Source organism: Anser anser (assembly GCF_964211835.1).
Source record: "Anser anser genome assembly, chromosome: 5".
Taxonomy (NCBI): domain Eukaryota; kingdom Metazoa; phylum Chordata; class Aves; order Anseriformes; family Anatidae; genus Anser; species Anser anser.
The window spans coordinates 58,479,745-58,498,973 of NC_139725.1; the positions used below are offsets into that span (position 1 = coordinate 58,479,745).

At 38.8% G+C, this 19,229-nt stretch overlaps 1 protein-coding gene across 3 annotated transcripts in view; it reads right to left on the bottom strand.

Annotated features, from left to right (window-relative positions):
• Positions 1-19,229, bottom strand: part of JAG2 (jagged canonical Notch ligand 2) — a 68,479-nt gene that overhangs the window by 23,711 nt on the left and 25,539 nt on the right. For all 3 annotated transcript variants that reach the window (XM_083838144.1, XM_083838145.1, XM_083838143.1), the window contains exons 4-7: positions 13,364-13,618; positions 12,191-12,251; positions 1,688-1,818; positions 1,184-1,303 (exon numbers count right to left, since the gene is read on the bottom strand). In XM_083838144.1, the coding sequence (XP_083694270.1) occupies positions 1,184-1,303; positions 1,688-1,818; positions 12,191-12,251; positions 13,364-13,618 (567 nt within the window). The remainder of the gene's footprint in view (positions 1-1,183; positions 1,304-1,687; positions 1,819-12,190; positions 12,252-13,363; positions 13,619-19,229) is intronic.

Genomic DNA, 19,229 nt, shown 5'->3' on the forward strand with positions numbered 1-19,229 from the left:
TTGTAATTAACAATAAAATTCACATGAGAAGACTAATACCACATTTTAAAAATAAAAAATAAAGGATTTAACAATCCATTGCAGCAAAAAAAAAAGTAACTGTAGAACATCCAACTGAATACTGCAAGTGGAAAAAAAGACTACCCAAAATTTTTCATTCTTTTCCAAACATGAAGTCTTTGAGTAAAATTAGAAAGATAAAGTTATGGTATTGCACACTTGTCCCTTTACCCAATCAAATACAGAGAAGTCAAAGAAAAGTCTTCAAATATCAGAACAGCCTACAGCACATAAAAATGTTGGGTTTTGCATGGAACACACACAGGTGTGCATGAAAGACAATGAGCTATCTCTGTAGCATCATGAGACAGGATGCAGTTTCGCACTGGCAAAATATCTGTTGGATTGTAGTCAAAAAGGCACACTTCATCAGAATTACAGTTTAAATGTGTTCTTCCATTTTGGCAGTGGGAGCAGGGAAGACACTTATCCATTCATTTAGGCTATGCTCAAGGTGACTCTATAGAAGGGCTCAAGCACATTTCCATAGTGGTTAACATCTGCATTGTTAATCAAAATGTTAGAATTCTTTTAACATGGGATTTATAATGAGGTTTCAGTTAATCAAAAATGACAGTCAACACATTCAGACAGCTAAAAATTTGGCCAAAAACCCCACCACGCCACACCATAGTTAAAACTGAAATGCGCATCACTACTACTTTCCTCAGTCTGCAACTTGCATAAGATGCAGGTTTGCAAGCAAGTCAAAAGACAGGAAAAACATAGCAGGAAGGCAAGTGACAGAGAAAAGTACACCTCTAACCCATGTTCAGAAGACCACAGATCAATTTCATGTTTGGATTAAGTGAAGAAGCCAAGGGGAAGGAAACATTCTGAGTCTTTTCTAAATCCAACGGAGACCATGGCAGAATTTGTCATTTCTAGTGGGCTTTTTTATTTTTGAATAGCCAGACTAAGACAAGATAGAGTTGGCATACAAGTTGCATGCCCTCATATTTCACATTTCCCCCCTTGGAAATAAAGCTAATTTTTGGAAGAGACAACAGTCCCTCCACTCCACAAAAAGCACAACAATGAACATATAAGAGTACCATCAGGCTAACTAGAGTATAGCTCTGAATAAAAACTGTTTCAGAACACGTGCAATATCCGGAATTACCAATTTCGCAGTTCTTTCCAGAGTAACCATCTGGGCAAGCACAGCGATATTCATCTGGTTCAGTATTCATACAGGTTCCACCGTTCAGGCAGGGATGGTGATTTCCACAATAATTCAGATCTGGACAGAGAAAAGCATCAATTAATAGGGTGACATCGATCTCAATATTATCATTTTAGTCCCTAGTCAGGTGTACAGATGCCCTTCTAGCTTGAACATCATTCACCCATATCATCCCCATACTCTATTAGCTAGGCTATCAATTCATCACTAACAGGGAAGGATGAGCAGAAGAGAACTGCATAAGTTAGAGGAGTCCAGATCATTCTAAGACTTTTGTCTTGAGCTTCCTATACTTACAACACTTAGGTAACATCTGTCATAAAAGAATTAGGGACAGAAACACTCAGGTTGTGGCACACCAGCAGGAAAGAAATGGTTAATGAGTTATCAGTTAATCATGCAACTTTACTTTTTTTTTTTTTGTAAATTAATGTTAAGTACCTTTGTTACAGAGCAGGCCACCCCAGTTGGTTTCACAATTACACTGCCATGGTTCATTACAGCTCCCATGAGCACAGCCTGGGTAGCGGACACACTCATCACAGAACTGTCCTTGCCAACCATAATGACACCTAAGATGTAAGTTCACATGTTAAAAGTTAGCAACATGATGCTTAATTATCAGCATTACAGGTATTTAGAACACTACACTTACCACTTACACTTACTCCTCAAGAACAAAGTCAGCTGTTCAATGTGCAACAGATCTTTTAATTTCTGCCATTTAGTAGGTACGTACTAGTCCTGTTGAAAACCTTTACTGGAACTCACCTTGCTCAACCACATTACACACCATGGCAACAAACCACACCAAGCACTACGCGTGCTGAGAACCATACGTAAATCTGTGTCCTTTCACAAGGAATCCCATGTTCTGAGTCATCTCACACTGAGACAGAACTGGTGATCAGCGTATAAAGAAGGATACAACTACTTTTCAAAAGAAGACTGTAGGCTTACGGAACCACATTAGATTATGTTGTCTGTAACAGTGCCCAGAATTATGCTAACAAAGCAACTGTTTATACTACAGGGAAAGTATTAAAGGCCTAGGTCTTTAGAAAACAGAAAAAAAAATCAGGCTTTTTTTTTTCCAAGTATGTTTCACACACATTCTAACCAAACAGAAATAGTAAGATTACTCTGTTGGGCTAAAAAAGTATTTCTGCCTGTTCTTATGAAAGTGTTTCTTATAAACAGTTTGAAAGCCATATTAGCAACAAAAAGATGCATAAAAACACGTTGAATGGGAGCTGGGCACAGGCATGCCAGTGGAGATATGCCTGGCAGGGAAAAAGCATTAGAAACCTTTTTTCTTAAGAATACCTCACCTTCGTAATACCACCATGCTTCAAGAACCCTTCAAGAACCATAAAAAAAATAGACAAGCTCTTAAGTCTTTTGGGTATAGGAAAAGAAAAGAGAAAAAACTAAGTCTTGGTTCCCTGTGAATCGTTCCACCATTTCAGTAAGCAGTATCAATCCCCAGAGGAATAGACCGGACTATGCTGGCAGCATATTAAATTTCTACTATTTACATAGGCAGAAGGAATCCCACTGCAGATCTTTGCAAGACAATTATTTTATTGCATAAAGCTCTAGAACTACTTTGAATTCTCAGTCCTGCCATCTCCTCCTCATTCACAACCCCAGAGTTGCAGGATCCATACGGGACAGCCTCAATCGTCCATGCAGCCCAGAGGCAGCCGACTGCCTCTTTACATTAAGCTTTCAGGAGAACATGCCTGGGAAACACACATACTTTAGAAGCAGTTTTCTTCTGCTGTATTAGCAGTAAGAGGAAACAAATACTGCTCCTGCTAAATTTGATCTCTTCCTTCCTTCTCAGGGACAGAAACGTCTTTTCAGGGGCTGGTAATAAACAATTAAAAAAAGCTCTAACTCACTTTACTGGCCCCAGCCCAAATCTGCATCCATGCCAAACCTGGCACTACTGCCAGTGATTCACCATGACTATCCCAGCCTAAGCCAACTCCCCACCCACACGTAACAAGCATTTTCAAGGGCTGAAAGACTGCATCACAAAGCAGATAATCATAACAACTCCATTTGTTTTCTATATCCAATAGATAAAATTTCTTTGTTTAACACTGCACTGAAGATTAGGAGTGCAAAGAAAAATACAGCCACCTTCTTCAAACTTGAGAGCATTTTAAACACCTCCTTGAATTTGCAGGTATGTTTGACTCGACATTAGAATTGGTTCAGCAGTAAAGGATTGCTGCTTTTTCACGATATTCAGCACGAAGAATATGAAGGTTACTGTTAAAGTTACCACCAAGCCCAAGGGAAATCATTTCTACAAGCTAAAGGCAGTCCAATCAAAGGAACACAATGTTTACAAGTCAAAAGGTTACTATGTGGTAAGCTGATCAGCCTTCAGTTTACAAGGAAGAATAAATTAGGATTTCCTCTTGAACAGGAAGTCTGGTCGCATCCTACATTAGCAGGTGCTAGAACAGCTTTAATTTCACTTCCTTCTAATAAGATAACATTTAATAGATCTCAGCTCACTCAAAGCAAGATGGGATCAATAAAACGAAACCAATACAAAAGTAGGCACATTGCAATATGAGGTAAAGATCAAAGTCAAAACATGGCAGAAAAAATAGAAGCAAAAAAAGGCACAGATATAGAAGTAACAATACCTATTAAAAAAACAGAATTCCTTTTCAAGTAATGACCACTTTTATAAAAAAAACAAAGGAAACTGCTAGCACAGCTAATGGCAGGGTGAAGTTACTTCTTCCCCATCCATTCGCCTGTCCCTCTCCCATCCCCTAACCCATATTGAGAACAACTTGTTGGAAGCTTCTGCAATCCTAACTTTTACACATCTGAATAGATAATAAAGCCAAATTTAGAGAACTTAAAGATTCCCATTGTACAATGGACAAAGAAAATCCTTACTGGCATCAAGATTCTACTTCCTTCGTCCTTCCCCTCTGCTGACTTCATCTGCTCCAACTCCTCTCCACAACCAAACGCAAAACAAAATCAGAAATTGCTTACTTAATCTTAGCCTTTGCTGGCTATTAGCAGTACAAAGCAGCTACCATAAATAGACTGTTACAGTTCAGTAACTTCCTGATGGAAGGCTGAAGCACAGGCATCTGCTCCCAGACCAAAGCCTCCCTTCAGGTCAGGATTAACACGGAGTGCAGTAGGAATAAGAGAAGAGTTGCTAGTCATCTTGAAGCTGAGAACTTGCAGAAAAGATCCTGACAGTTCTACAAATGTACTTCACAGCTTCCATTTTCCTTAGGTGAACGTCTGGTGGCAACAGAAAACAAGAATTTAAGTACAAGGCTGGGGACAGGGGAGGTGACAGGAGCTAACATTAGCAAGGCTTTGAGATAACAATTCAGTCTTCAGATTAGAGAAGCTGCAACCGCACAGGAAAAAGCGGTTTTTGTTGACAATTAGATAAAGCCACAGTAATTCAACTCATAGTATATATGCTTAGTTAAAAATAAGCAAGTGGGGCTTCAAACAGCTGAATTCCAGGATAAAGAAGGATCTTCTACAGTGCTTTTAAAGCAGTAAATTTCATTATCAAGAAATCCCACAGAAGCATGTGTCACTATGCACAGTTCAATGATGCATAAGTACTTATAGGCTAAGAAAAAGAAAAATATATTTTTTCCCTTTTTTCTGGGGCTATTAAAAAGCTAAACTGGTAAAATAGGAATCCCATAAAATAGGAATTGTCCTTACAGAATTATGCTTTTTATTTGTTCTTCTGAAACAGTTATAATTAAGAAAAGAACTGATACTGGTCCTTCTTTTCCTCTGAGCACATTTGTGTTAATTATATAGTAAGAGCTAGATTAAAATTGAGCATCTCTGAATCAGATGCCACAAGGTGTTCAGAAGATTCCATACTGCTGTATGCAAACCAGCATTAACAGTATTTATGAGCAATCTGGTTTACTGGTCTAATCAGACCTACTTTTGGCAGAAGGTGGGACTAGGGGACTCCAGAGTTTTTCTGCTCTCCACAATTTCATGATAATCCTCCCGTGGCAGTTACAGCAGCGATATGGAAAGGTGAAGTGATGTACCCAGCCCCTGATAGTCCAAAAAACAGTCCCTCAGCACCTTGTATGATTCACTCTTTATCCAAAAAGAAGTCTGTTAAGTACCAAGAAGCCACAGTGCTCTCAACAGCCAACTTTATTCGTTCAGCTGTTTTATACCACCTTCATGCATGGTCTGTTCTCCCGGTTCGATCACTTCTATTATTTATTTGAGAGTCCTGGACTTTCTGCATGATGTTCACTTGAAAACATGCGTATCACAGGCTTCCTCCAATCACTAATCTACTCCAGCTAGCCTTATGAAAAAGCTTGTGATACATAAGAGGATATCTAAATTCTGTTCTACACCTGGCTACAGAGCTTTGCTGGCAACTAATATGTAAGTAGACCTACACCATCAACAGCACGAAAAGAAATCAAAACTACTTCTGAAGTCTAGGTCAAAGTACATAGCCCAAAAATAATAAATCCTCAGGAGGATATCCACAAAGTGGTACAAGCCTTTAATTACCACCTTACTGGTATCTTGCATATCCTATAAACATAGGAGGAAAAATCATTGTGACGTGATTTACACGTGTGTTTTTTTTTTTTAAACAGGCTTTTTGCAGGGAGCTTCTCCCACACATTTTAGAATCTGTGGCCAAAAACTGAACACAGGAAAATGAAGCAAAACAGTGACATTAAGAACAGAAGCAAAACGCATCATTTGGGGTGGGGGAAAAATAACCCTCTTAAATGGAAAACCACTGAATCTTCTGATGACGTGAACAGGATGATGTTGCATAGGCCAGAACAATAGCTTTATATTAGTTATTTACTTAAAATAACTATAAGAAAGTCTGTTTAATGCTTCAATAGATAGTTGCATAGCATGGAGCAAGGCGGTCTGTTAGATGATCCTATAATTCTGAGCATCCAGATTCAGTATTATAGCCAGTATGGTACTCACTAGGATTTGGTAAAGCCACAGAAATGCATTCTCCCCTTTCCTGCCTTTGAAATAGACATGATAGTCAGTTCTGTGAACAGGAAAAGATGCTCATTAGTATACTCAAATCCTTCAGTTACCTGAAAGCTCAACTACTTTTACTCTCATTCCCAGAGCTCTTATTGGACCAAAAAATGCAAGCCTTTCTCTACAAATTTGTTTCTCCTATAATAAAGCCATTGAAAGCTAACATTCTTGCTCCAATACCTTACTTAGTTTTGTGAAGATGATGGAGGGGATGGTTCAACATTGTTTACCCAGAACACATGGGGAAGGCTGCTCAGTCAACTTGCAGTTAAGTGGATCTAAGGGTGTGTCTACATTTGTGCTAGTTCCTATCACGAACATGCTTTTTCAGTGAACCACCCGATCATTCCTGTTGATGGTGTGTTGGTTCACATCACAGAGCTGTTTCGGAACAAAGGAACTGGATTCCTTTCAGGTTAAGCTAAGGTAACATAAGACAGTATGCCAGGAGCAAACCTCATGTCTTCCAGCTGCAAACACGTATTCAGTCCACTGGAACAGACTAGAGCTAGTCTGAAAGCAAAACTGAAGTGGTTTTAGCATGAATATCAGGTTCTCAACAATAAAGCTTTTGATCTACTGTTCTAGTTTGTCTGCACTACCTGCTACCAGATAGGTTAAGATTGTACATGTTCATATTCCCTGAGCTCACTTGCTTTCTACTGGGAAGTAGTACTCATTGGAATATATTCTGTGCCTTTCTATCCACTACCTATTTAATGCACAGTGCAGAATGTGCCTCAGGTCCTTGACCAATTAAGACAAAAATGAATCCCATACTTTGTTCCTAACTTAATATGCTTATTTTTGAAATATTTGCCAGCACCCCCAGGAAGCTTAGAGAGAGGCGTAGTACAATCATACTGGCTATGGTAACAGGCACTTACTTATATGATGAGAGCAGCAATAGTAATAATTTTACAAATCCTTTGAAACTGGAAACCAAGATAAAGTATCTTGTGTGAAAGAGGAGATGGGAGCAGATGTTCAGGTACCAAGCCGACTCCTGCAGGAATAACAGCTACCAGCTCTTTAAGGATCATAGTCAGTCCAACACTGCAGGAACTGAAAAGGTCAGATGGTGTAGCAGCTAGCACACAGCTCAAACAAGACTTCTAGTTCACTGTTGAGATTGGCTTAGGAGATTTCTCACCAATGGATATTACATTGTGGAGCCACTGTGGAAGGAAGCCACATGGTTTCAGATCTGCTCTTGACAAGTCCTGGTTAGCCAGTAACTCATCTGTGAGCATTTTCTAGGTGTTTAGATTTTGAATCTGAGCTAACTAGCGTAGAAGTTCACGCTCTTAACTTCCTCCCCACCTTTAGAAGCAGTTTTTTTCCCAGTCCTCTAAGATCTCTTGCTAACTCTCTACAGAGTCCTTCAATAATGACCTGCTTCAAAATCCCCCACCAGACCTCTGTAACCAAGTACAAATTTACTAGAATCCATTTTTTTCTGTAGTTTAAGCAGAGCTCCTCAATATCACTGCTAACAGCATTATCCATCCAACTGTTATGAAAACACAAACAAGAGATTAGTGATATCAGTTGGCCTCCTACTCAAAAGGAAGGGAAGACTGAAAGCCTCTAACAATTAACAAAGGATCTCCAGAACACTATTACTCCAACACCTCAGGTAGTAGTAGCAGCTCATTTCGCAACTCAGGATTTTGTCCCTGCATGTCTTGAAGGAAAACACCGAAAGATAGTTGAGCCTGTTCTGGCTCTTACAGCAACAGATTAAGTGCACACAAACACTTGGGATGAGGTCCACAGCACCTGCAGAAACCTCTGGACACAGTAACCCAACCTCACAAGCAGGGCTAAAGTTGAATACAAGGACTACAGAAGGCATGGCGTGGGTTAGGACAGCAAGCTTGAGAAATCTTACATTCGCCCTACCGAAACAAGTACCCGATTCCATATAAACTAATAAATCACCAGCATTGTAAAGCCAAAATTTTACCACAAGTAGTTCAAAAGCAATTCTACAGTAAGACAGCCTGAAGTACAGAAGTTAAACAATTAATTTGCATCAGAAGTTTTAAAAGTTGTCTGCTTGCTTTGCCCAGCTTGCACAAATTCATTTTAGAGGACTGTCAACGATCTCAGCTCTCATTCATTCCAGTTAGCCTACATGTTCTGAAGAAGCTTTTGTATCACAGTTGCATGGAAAAAGATCTGCATTTCCCAGGACATAACCTAGGGCCTACCACAGTTCCAGAGATGCAGCTGAGCACAAGCAGAGCAGTTTTTGAGATCTGACCCCTTTTTGCTTCGAAGAGACATTTGAGTATTCAAAGACAAAAAGGAAAAGGAGAGAGGCTTCAGAAAATACACCATCCCAGCAGGAATATGACAATGTAGAACAGACATGAGGCATAACTGAACGTCTGCCAAGCCCATACCACTCTGGATCACAAGGAAGTAAAAGATTAAGCTGTTAAGCAGCCTACTGACAGTTTAAGAGTGGTACCAGTCAGCAGTTTTAATCAAGGAAGGAGATTGTCAATTTGTGGTTTCTCTATGTTCACTTTGATAATTTCCTAACATGATTGAGCCTAACCCAGTTATAAGTCATTAGATAACTTCGTTCTTCTTTAGATAGTTTAATACAGCACCCAAAATGATGCAAAAACATACATAAAGCATCAATTCTTTTAGCTTGGCAGTGCTGCTTCTTAAACAGTCTTTCCTAGTACTTTGGTCTGGTGAAGTCAACCAACCAACAAGACCATTTGGTCTCCCACTGCAGGCCAAAAAGTTCACAGCTGTCAAACACTGAACCTGGAAATGGACAGAGTTCATGGCTGTTTTTTTTGTTTTAAAATGACTGCATTTTCCCATGTTTGCAAGATTCACCTAAGTTGCTTTCCTCAAGGATGTCATTTTGTTCGCTTTTCATCAAGTTACTTCTGAGCTGTCTTCAGAATAACCAAAAGCCTATCACCTAGACTCAGTGATACCACAAAATTTCCTACATCACGTTGTCTTAAAATCTACTATTTTTAATTTATTTGATGAAAATGCAAATAAATAGCCAACTTCACCATAACCTCTTCAAAACAATGGGTACCTGAACTTGTTCAACTGATGAGATCCAGTTTTAGCTAATTGCCTATCAGCTATTAGCAGTCTGCAGTCATTTAGCTATATTTAATATTTGTTTTTGCTAGAACATTTAATCCAAGAACAGCTCTAAATTACTTTGGAAAAAATCAAAGCATGGAGGGTAGAGCGTGGCTATGAGAGTTAGGCTGATGCCTCAGAGCCACCGCTTAAGTTATTTGCATGTTCATACAAGATGAAGATGGAAATCGTTTTCCATCTCTATTTATAAATGCCATTGCACACTTTGGCAACAAAGGAGCTATTGGCACCAGTAGATTTCCATACATCTCACACCCATGTTTTTCTCACATTTTCATTTTCCTTCTGAATTAAAAAAAGGACATTGTTTTCACCTGTTAAATGACAGTGGCAACTGTCCAAAAACCAGGAAGGAGGAATCTAGATTATAATTCAATAGCACCAAACAGTTTTTTTTAAATAACAGCTTCCTTTGTACTGCTGGAGATAAAGGTCACATCTCTGAGCCTTGTTTATTTTTAGTTCAGAATCATTTTTCTATAGAAAGTATTATCCATTTGGGTTAGAAGTTCCGCTTTTTACATAGCCTAGTAACCACTACAAAATACAAACTAGAGATATCTGTGGGACAGAGCTCCAGCAAACAAATCACTTTTAAAGAGAGCTGAGTCTTCTGCAATAGTGGAAATACAGTGGCCATACATAGAAAAGTCAGTATTTTCCTTCAACATGCTGACCACCAGTCTATTGCTTAAGCAGACCTGTGTTAAGAAGCAAGGAAAATAAACGGTATACAAACCATCTGGACCAGTAAGTCCCTTATTCTTTCCCCCAGTACTTTTTTCAGATAATAAAATCCATCCAACAAAGTAGTGAGATTTTTGGTCAAAGTCCTTCTATAGAAGCTTCTATAAGCTTTGTTTAGCTGGACCGATTAGAAGGAGCACCTAGACCTTACACTACTAGATGCTTTTCCATGTATGTCAGTGAGACTCTGTAAGGGAAGGCTTTGCTCCTGAGACTCCTTATTCAAAGACACCTTAAAAAAAGGTATCACAAGAACCCAGATCATCTTCAAGGGCTCTGTATTCCACTCCTGAAGCCTTCCTCCTCCTCTCCAACTTCTATCCTTCCTGACACAGGTGGTATCACTGAGAGAAATGAAAGTTCACAACGAAACTGCACCCCCACACCCACAACTTTTTACATTTGCTTAAGCTTGTTTGTCTTTATTCAAAGGCTCTTTGCATTTCAGAAGCAAATATTCACAGGCTCCTAAGACACTCAGTTAGGCACAGGGCCCCGAAAACCCCTACATAAAGCAGAGTTCAGCAAAGATTCAGGGTTCCTGGAAACCTCAAAAAAAGGAGTACTTCTTACTAAGTAAAGATCACCAAGAGCAAGAAGAACCCATAATACTTAAAACCACACGCAAAATATTTAATAGGAAGAGATCCTAAATACCATTAAAAATAGTCTTACAAAAACAGAACCATGGTTTAGATAAATATCTGCCTTGAATAATATCTGCCTTGAATAATCATTTTAAGGGAGATTTATCTTTAAGGGAGATTTTTTAGCTCTTCAGAAGTAAAACACCATATGCACAACACCAATGTACTCCGCATACTGGTATTAACACAGAATTTGCAGTCAGGTTCAAGAGCTACAACACAATCTTGCACAAATCAGCAGCATCTGACAAATTTCAGGTGTATATCATTTAGTATAAAGTCATTCCAATGCAATGATTTAGGATTATGTTATATTTGGGATTCTGTTATCTGCCATACCCCACTACCAGAAACTGTCAGTTCTCCAGCAGAATGGGACTTGTTCACATCAGCTGTCACAGCTCACACACCAGCACTGCAAACAAAACTAGGCTACCTGCATCCAACTTCTGCCACTTCCCTGATGGTCAGTGTTTGCTAGTAGGAGAACGAATCAGAATTGCCTTAAACTATCAGAGCTTGACTCAATGATATTTGTCAGCTCTCAGGCGTTCTCACAGCCATTAAGTCTTACATCAACCCAAGCAAAGATTCAATATAGCTTAAAACTGACCAGAGGTAAAGTTAAGAACTTACAAAGAATCACCAATTTGCAAGCAGACCAGTCTCATTTCTTCAATACCCAGCATAAATGTAGCACCTGTTTCCCCATGACCTACTGCATTAGATGCATCTTCAACAAGGAAACAATCAACTCTTCTCTGCTATCAGAGTCTACTTAATCACAAAGTTGCACAAACATTTCAGACACCGTTCTCTCATATTCAGGGACCAAGAACATTCAATTGGGGTATAAAGTTTAGGTTGAAGCTTAGTTTGCTGCTATAACATTACTACCCAGCAAAGCTTCTTTGAGAAAAAGTCTATTATATTTTGGTGATGATACACACATTGAGTGTTCTAGTACTATGAGCATTTCCTAGTCATAACAGCCATTCTTAAAGAGCAAGTTACCCTTTTAAAAGGCAAAGAAACAGTATATCAAGATCCAAGTTCCTAAGGATTTTGGAAAAAGAAAAGGATGGTTCTCATATAATAAATGCAAGAAGCATATCTGTTCAAGTCCTATAAGCATAAAAATATAACAGCGTTGCAAAACAGTATCTTACATGTGATGTCTACTTCATATCTAGTTGCATCCATGCTTTTGTACAGACTTTTTCAATTTTAAAGTAAGCCCTTTAAGAGTAGCAGCATACGTGGAAAACACTAGAAATATCAGTACTTAGAAGTAAAATATTCAAGCATGCAGACTTACTTGCATTCCCCAGGTGTACTGCAACCCCCATGGAGCAAATTACATCCTTGTTTACAGACAGCTGCAAATACAAAAAGTTTTAGTCTTCAGTTAGTCTGGGCAGCTAGATATCCCTTGGTATAGCGGCAATCCAGAACTGTTCAGCTAGGGCTTTTGTGGTGTAACTTACTTGTTGCTTATGCAAAGCAGATCGTCTCTGGGCATGTTCCAATACACCTAGCTTCTAGCTAGCTATTTCGTAAGACACCAACACTGCAGCTTTGTGAAAAATAACTCAAGGTATCTCACTGAAAACGTTGCTACCAAACTAAATAGGTTTGCAACAAGAGCATCTGAATTGGCATATTTATCAAATAGTTTTTTTTTTTTTTAATCAATTTGATATTATGTTAGAAATCCCAAGCTTCAGAAGACATACACATTTCTTGACCTAAAGATGGTCTCCCCCTCATTAACAGCTTTTTACTAGAGAGGAAAAGAAACAAAACAAAAACAAGAAGCCCTCAACAGAAAGATGAGTATGACAAGTATTTAGCACTAATTACTCACTGAGAGACTAAATGCAAAACAAAGATTTGATAGAAGATTAGTGGTCCATTAAGAAAGATTATTATACTTGAATTTCTGTTCACGTTAAGAGCTATCAAAAAGCTTTCAGCTGTGCATATATTAAATTTTAAACTTTTTCATTTGTGAAAACATTACGGGAATTTTTACAAGATTAAAAGTCTACAGTATTACTGTTACCATCATTGTTCAAAAAGCCTCATGTTTACAAACATAGTACATTTTGCTTTGTTACAAGCATGGTACATTTTGCTTTGAAGAAACATCACCTCTGAAAAGAGTTAGTTAGCATAAAGTTGTTTCAGTGTTTTTGAATTCTAAGTATGTTGTGTACCCCCAACAGCACACACTGTACCCTGCCCTGGGCTTCACTCTTCACAAAAGGATGAGTTTTTCCTGTGTTATTTTAACAACATCATCTTTCAAACTTATTTCAAGAGGAAGTAACAAGAAAAAGTTTTGCTTTGACAAAGACTTGTATTCAAAGGACAACATCTATATGAGTTAAAATATGCAACAGCACTGATACTACATGTATCAACCACTGCAAGGGTTTCTATTATATTAACAATAGAACTAAACTAAAATGAAGTAAAAAAATACTACCTTGTTTACATTCTTCTCCCATCCAACCATCCATGCAGGCTTTGTTTCCATTTTGATCACATGTGTAGTGACCGACAAAATCATCTCTAGGGCCACAAAATTTATTGCACAGAGCACTGTAGTAATTTTCATCACACTTCACTCTTATTTGTACTTCAAAATGGGCAACAGGACCATTAAACTGTAGTGTCTTCCATCGATCTTCTGGGTTGATCATGCCAGCATGCGCCACTCGTTCTATTAACAAGTCTTCACCTATTTTTTTTTTAAAAAGGTAAATTCAACAGGTGATGATTTTGATAGCATACCAACATGTAAATTCAAATCCAAAGTATTCAACTGGTTAAGAGAAAGCCTAGTAAAGAAAATGTTAAGTGATAAAGATCTACTGTGTAACTGAATTTTCCTTTGCCTTGCAAAGTTCATTACAGGAAGGCCAATTTAAAAAAAAGTGTCCCAAAGGAAATATTAAAAAAAACTGGAACATAATCCGTAGGAAATAGCTTATTTTTCAAGGCAGCCAAACATACCACACCCACATACTGACAACCAACAGCTTTATCTTGATCTGAGACTCTTTTTGCCTCCTTTTTGTTCCTATTAAGTCACAAGATCTGCATAATCTAGTAGCTGAGATATTAGTATAAACGTTCTCTGGTGCCAGTGTCATTTTAAAAATAAAACAGTATACTGTTAATTTACTGTAAAATTGCTAAACGATATAAGCCTACCAGAGCATTGACTATTACATACATCAACCAGCTTATTCCCGTTTCATCATTTTCTATAATGAAAGCAAGACATCTTTAACAAGCATTTCATAGAATACTTTGTCTAGCTAGTATGCTGCTTTTTTGAAGAAACATACACGTGAACCAAGGACTATCAAGGGACCGTTCTCTTTGTATCCTGCTTATCCTTATCCCCTGTGGAGCTACAGATAATTATGACCACTGCTGCAATACACTCTCACAAGCATCCTGCCTTGCCCACACAGACAGCAGCAGCACTGCTACCGCCAGCCTCAGTTAGCTGAGACCACACATGCACAAAGTATTTTAGCAGTTGCATGGGACAAATGGATTCTAAAATGCAAGATTACGGAACTACCAAGCCCAAATATTGACATCTTTATGAATGTCAACTTTGTATTTATGTATTTTAATCTTGATACAAAGGCCTCAGTACTAGGAGATGAGGCAGTTATAGCACAACAAATTATACACTTGTTTGAGTAAATATTGAGAGTAAGCAACCGCAGTAAGGGTAAGCATGGACAATGAGTGACTTCAGTGATAAGAGCTTCCAAATGAAATCTCTCAAGCTACTATTTAAATCTGGCAACACCCTACTGTAAGAGTTTTTCCTAGGTGATACAAACTGCAGATGGAACTCCAAGCACTATTCAGGGCAAGAAAAGGGCACAGAAAGTCCACTTGTGTACATGAATTTCATACACATTTATGACGTTACTATAATATTGCTAGCTCAGCAGTTCAGTGTCCATTTTCTTTAATGAAGATTCTTTAAAAAGCACGCTAAAAAATGGAGAACCAAAAACTGTGCACAAAGACTAATAGTGAGATAGGGTCTCAACTTCAGATTATTAATGATAATAAAACAGGCCAGGCTGATAGCAAGCACTCTCATATTGAACTCTCATATTCATCAAGTGCATTTTACACACTTACTGCTCAGAAACATATCAGGCTTAGAAAATAAAGCCAAGAAAGTGACTATTTCTCACCTGGGAAGCTAGCAAGAGCACAGAAGTATCCTGTACATCTGCCACCAAAGCTGCACTACCCCCTCAGAACTCAACTAACAGTTTTTCAGTCATTCTACCGTTAAACAAAAGGTAATGAAGTAGTGGGCTCTGCTTTTGTTACGTTGACATCTTTTTTCAAGCATGCTTCTACCATAAAAATCTTTCCTCTTAAAAATAAAGAACACTGAAGTAAAAGGTAAAAGCTATGTTTTAATTAAGCACTGAAAGGTTCTCCAATTAAGTCAAAGCATCTCTCTGCTTTAATATTACAAGTGGTAAAAGCCATGTATAGGCTATAATTCATGCTTGCCTGGACTAGTCTGCATAAAACATTTTATGGCTGGACAAACACATTGAAGTCTGTCTTTAACTCTCAAATTCCTATATGCAAAGTCCTCTGTCATCCAGCAGCACAAAGTCAGTAGCAGACTGAACAAGCCTGCAAGCCAGAGAAAGCTGCCTGCATGCTGTTTGCAACTCAGCAGGGTATCTAACATACCACCAGCCACCTTTAAAAGCTTCATGATTAGATTCGACATCCTTTCGTAATATGATTCTTCTATAATGATTATTGATCTAAAAGCCTTGACTAAAAGTGCCGAGTCACTGGATGGTCAAGGAATTTGACCAAAGAGCAAGTATGCATTATAAACCTATTTTCCAGCTATCAGCAACACAGGCTCATTGAAATGGCTGCAACAGCCACAGCCATACTCCCCAAAGGGTTTCATCAAAGTGCATCAGATGGACTGAAAAACATACCCTGCGATTAAAGGAGTGACTAATAAAAATCTTATCAAACATCTTTAAGTTAATGCAGATTCATCAAACCCAGTTAAACTGGAATAAGCATTACAGCTATTGGCAAATATACCTATACAGAACATTCCTCTTGATACGTGGGGTCAAGAAATGGGGAAATAAAAAAGGCAAAATTATTTTAATTAAAAAAATTAAACTTCATCTTCACAAACTCCTCTGAAGAGAACAGTTTCGATAGCTTTTCCTTTGGTTTGTATCAGTAGAAGGGCACAACAGCCTAAATAAGCAAGCAAAATAATTCACCCCAACCATAAAAGGCACCAGGGAAAAACAGCTCCAAGCCATCTAGTTTTAATACTACATTCATAAGTACCATAGTAAATTTTGAGAATAAAGAGATTCTGCTTTACTTCAGACTTCATAGCGAAACCAAGTAGTGGGAAACATGTTTATCAGGGTTTCTCCTTCCTCCTCCACAATGCTAAAGTGATTCTGAAGATATTCTCTCCTACATTTCACTACTGCGATGAGGCAGGTTTGCTCCCTGCATCTGGTTTACCATTAAAATTCACCTTACAACCCAACCCCACAGTACTTTTAGCCCTCACTAAGGCAATAAGCCACGTAACTGAATCCAGTTATCGGTCAAAGAACAGATACAGTACTCTAGCCTCCCCTTCATACTCCTCAGAAGCAAGAGGCTTCTTTTCCTTGATGAAAGAAACCTACAAGCTTCTCTAGAAAAATCAGACATTGGTACAAGGACTTGCACAAAAGGAGGTGATGGCTCAAAGTTTCTACTTTAATTAACATTCACAAAGCATCTGATTTTTGGAAGAGGAACTCTTATCTTAAGAGCATTTAATTGCAACCTTGCTATCAGGAGCCATGAGTACACTTAATTAAGAACTTCACTCATCAACATGCTGACTTTTAGCAGCGGTCAGACATTCCCAACAAGGCACTTATAGGGCAATACAAGAGGCAATGTTGGTAGCTGTATGCAAAGAGACGAACACAGTAGCATATGTACTTTGTGCCTAAATAAACAGGAGGTACCACCTCCAGAAGTACAGTCTTCAGCATCTTTCAAGCAAAGGTTTTAAAGCTGTAAGGACAGATCAGTCTCCTACAGACTAAGATGAAAGAGGAAGGCAATCTGCATCCCAGCAGCAGACAAGTACTCAAATGGAAAGTTACTTCACGTGTGAAGATGCCAGCTTGCTTCAGAACAGCAGCACTGGGTTAAGCATTGCCCAGACCTCTGCTGTACAAGACAGCTGCCAAGTCAAGTGACTTACCTGGAAAATAGCGAGAACTGCTGTGACAGAGGACAGAAAACAGGCCCTTTACAGTGATTCAGTATCTAAGCCAGTTTCCTCTCCCCCTCCTTCACCCTCACAAAGCAAACAAGTGGTAACGCTACACTGCCACGAGCTTCACTCCCAGTCCGTAGCTTGGTGGTGTCCTGCCAATACTGCTGCACAGAGGAGGAAGGAAACACAGGAAAAGTTTGGGAATCTGTGTTTTCAAAAGCCCCTTTTAAGGTAAGTACCAGGGGATAAATATACCCTAACAGACTTGTTCTTGTGATGGGTGCTTCACAGATCTACTATAAGCACTCTTATCTTGCATTTAATGCTTGCAAGGAAGAATACAGGATACTAGTACATATACAGAGGGAAACAGAACTGTTCTAAAATCTTTTTTTGTAATAACACCTTATCAGAAGTCCAAATGGGAACATAGGATTTGCAATCAACTTTCAGCCTTACTCATCCCCTTAAAGGGAAGTAAAACCTGACTTTGGAACCATTAATCAGTTCATAGAGAGACTGGAACTTTAAGCTTTCTCACACTGGCAACAGAAGACACAAAACCTGAGCCAGAGATTGACTCAGTGCTCAGTACATGGCAGGGAGTTCAGCTTTCCACAGATATTCCTCCCCTCTCCCCCCAGGATGCAGACATTGTCCCTTTTTTCTCTGGAAGCGATGTTGTGTCCCTTTTCTAAACCCTTAGATGTGCATTCTTACTGATCTGTCCCGTTTGGCAGTATACAGAAATACAAGGAGCAGTCCCTGCGTCTTGTCAGACTCACAGGGGAAAACCTACTGGAGCATCGCCTGCCAAGACTGCTCTTGGAGAGAGAAAGAAAAAGCCAACAGATCTCTTTCATGAGATTGGTAAACAGACTACTGAAACATTTAACCTCAAGACATGTGTTTAGCTAGTCCCCTGTCAAATTATAGGCTAAAAAAGCATAACAAAACTCACATGACAAGCCTCTCTGTTTCAGATGCAATACAAGTTAAGAGCACCTCTCTGGCAGCCTACATTAAAAGGGAACTTCACCTTTCATTGGCAGTTTCTCAGGAGACCTAGACTGTAATTTGAGGCACTTGGACTGCTGTAGTTCATTGAAACCATTCTTTAAAGGAGATGGCCCACTGGAACTCCAAAAGACATTATACATTAGGTCATTTTGGGGTTCAGGGAAAAAACTGACATCAGTGGAAGTACACAGGTTTGTTAAAGCATGGTGAAGAGATCTGAACGGCATAAAAAGGAAAAACACAAGCCTAAAGTAAATATCCCCTTATCAAGAATATTTTAAAAGTTTTAAAAGAAACCGGGCTTTGAAAGCTACAGATTTGCAAGAGGATTCGGCAGATTCAAGGACCAACATAATAAAGAACGGTCTTTTAACTTTTTAAGTTTATTGAAAAGAAATCAGCTTTTAAATGCACACATCTCATGCTTTGCAGGATAGGGTCTTCGTGCTCACTCCTTTCTACACAATCTCCTGAGCTGATAAGCTACCTAGAACAAGGGGGGGAAGGAATATCCAATATTCACTGTACTAGCTGCCCCTAGGTAAATTATTCCCAAGCTGGAAGCTATTTGAACAAAGGAACTTCACGTAGTACTTTTTCAAAAAGACATTCAAATAAGATGACTCTAATCTGTTGCTGTGTAGGATATCTAAACTTATTCAAGATTCAGGCTTACTCTGCTCAGCACACAAGATCTCATTTGAATACCATATCCAGCTTGGGAAACCGCCATTCAAGTAGGCTGTGGACCAACGGAAGGGTTGCAGCAACATGAATTACCAAAGATCTAAAGAAAACATGCCTATTAGAAAAGATTGAAGCTGTTGGACAAGACAAAAATTGCTTAATTTTAACAGAGGGAGGACTGAGGAACAAATTACAAACTCAATTACTTTATCACTGGACACAGACTATGTTAGGAAAAACTAAGTTAAGAAAGTCTGCCAGGAAAATCCAAGTGGGACTGGTCCCATCTTCAAGAGGACCTTCAAACTCTAAC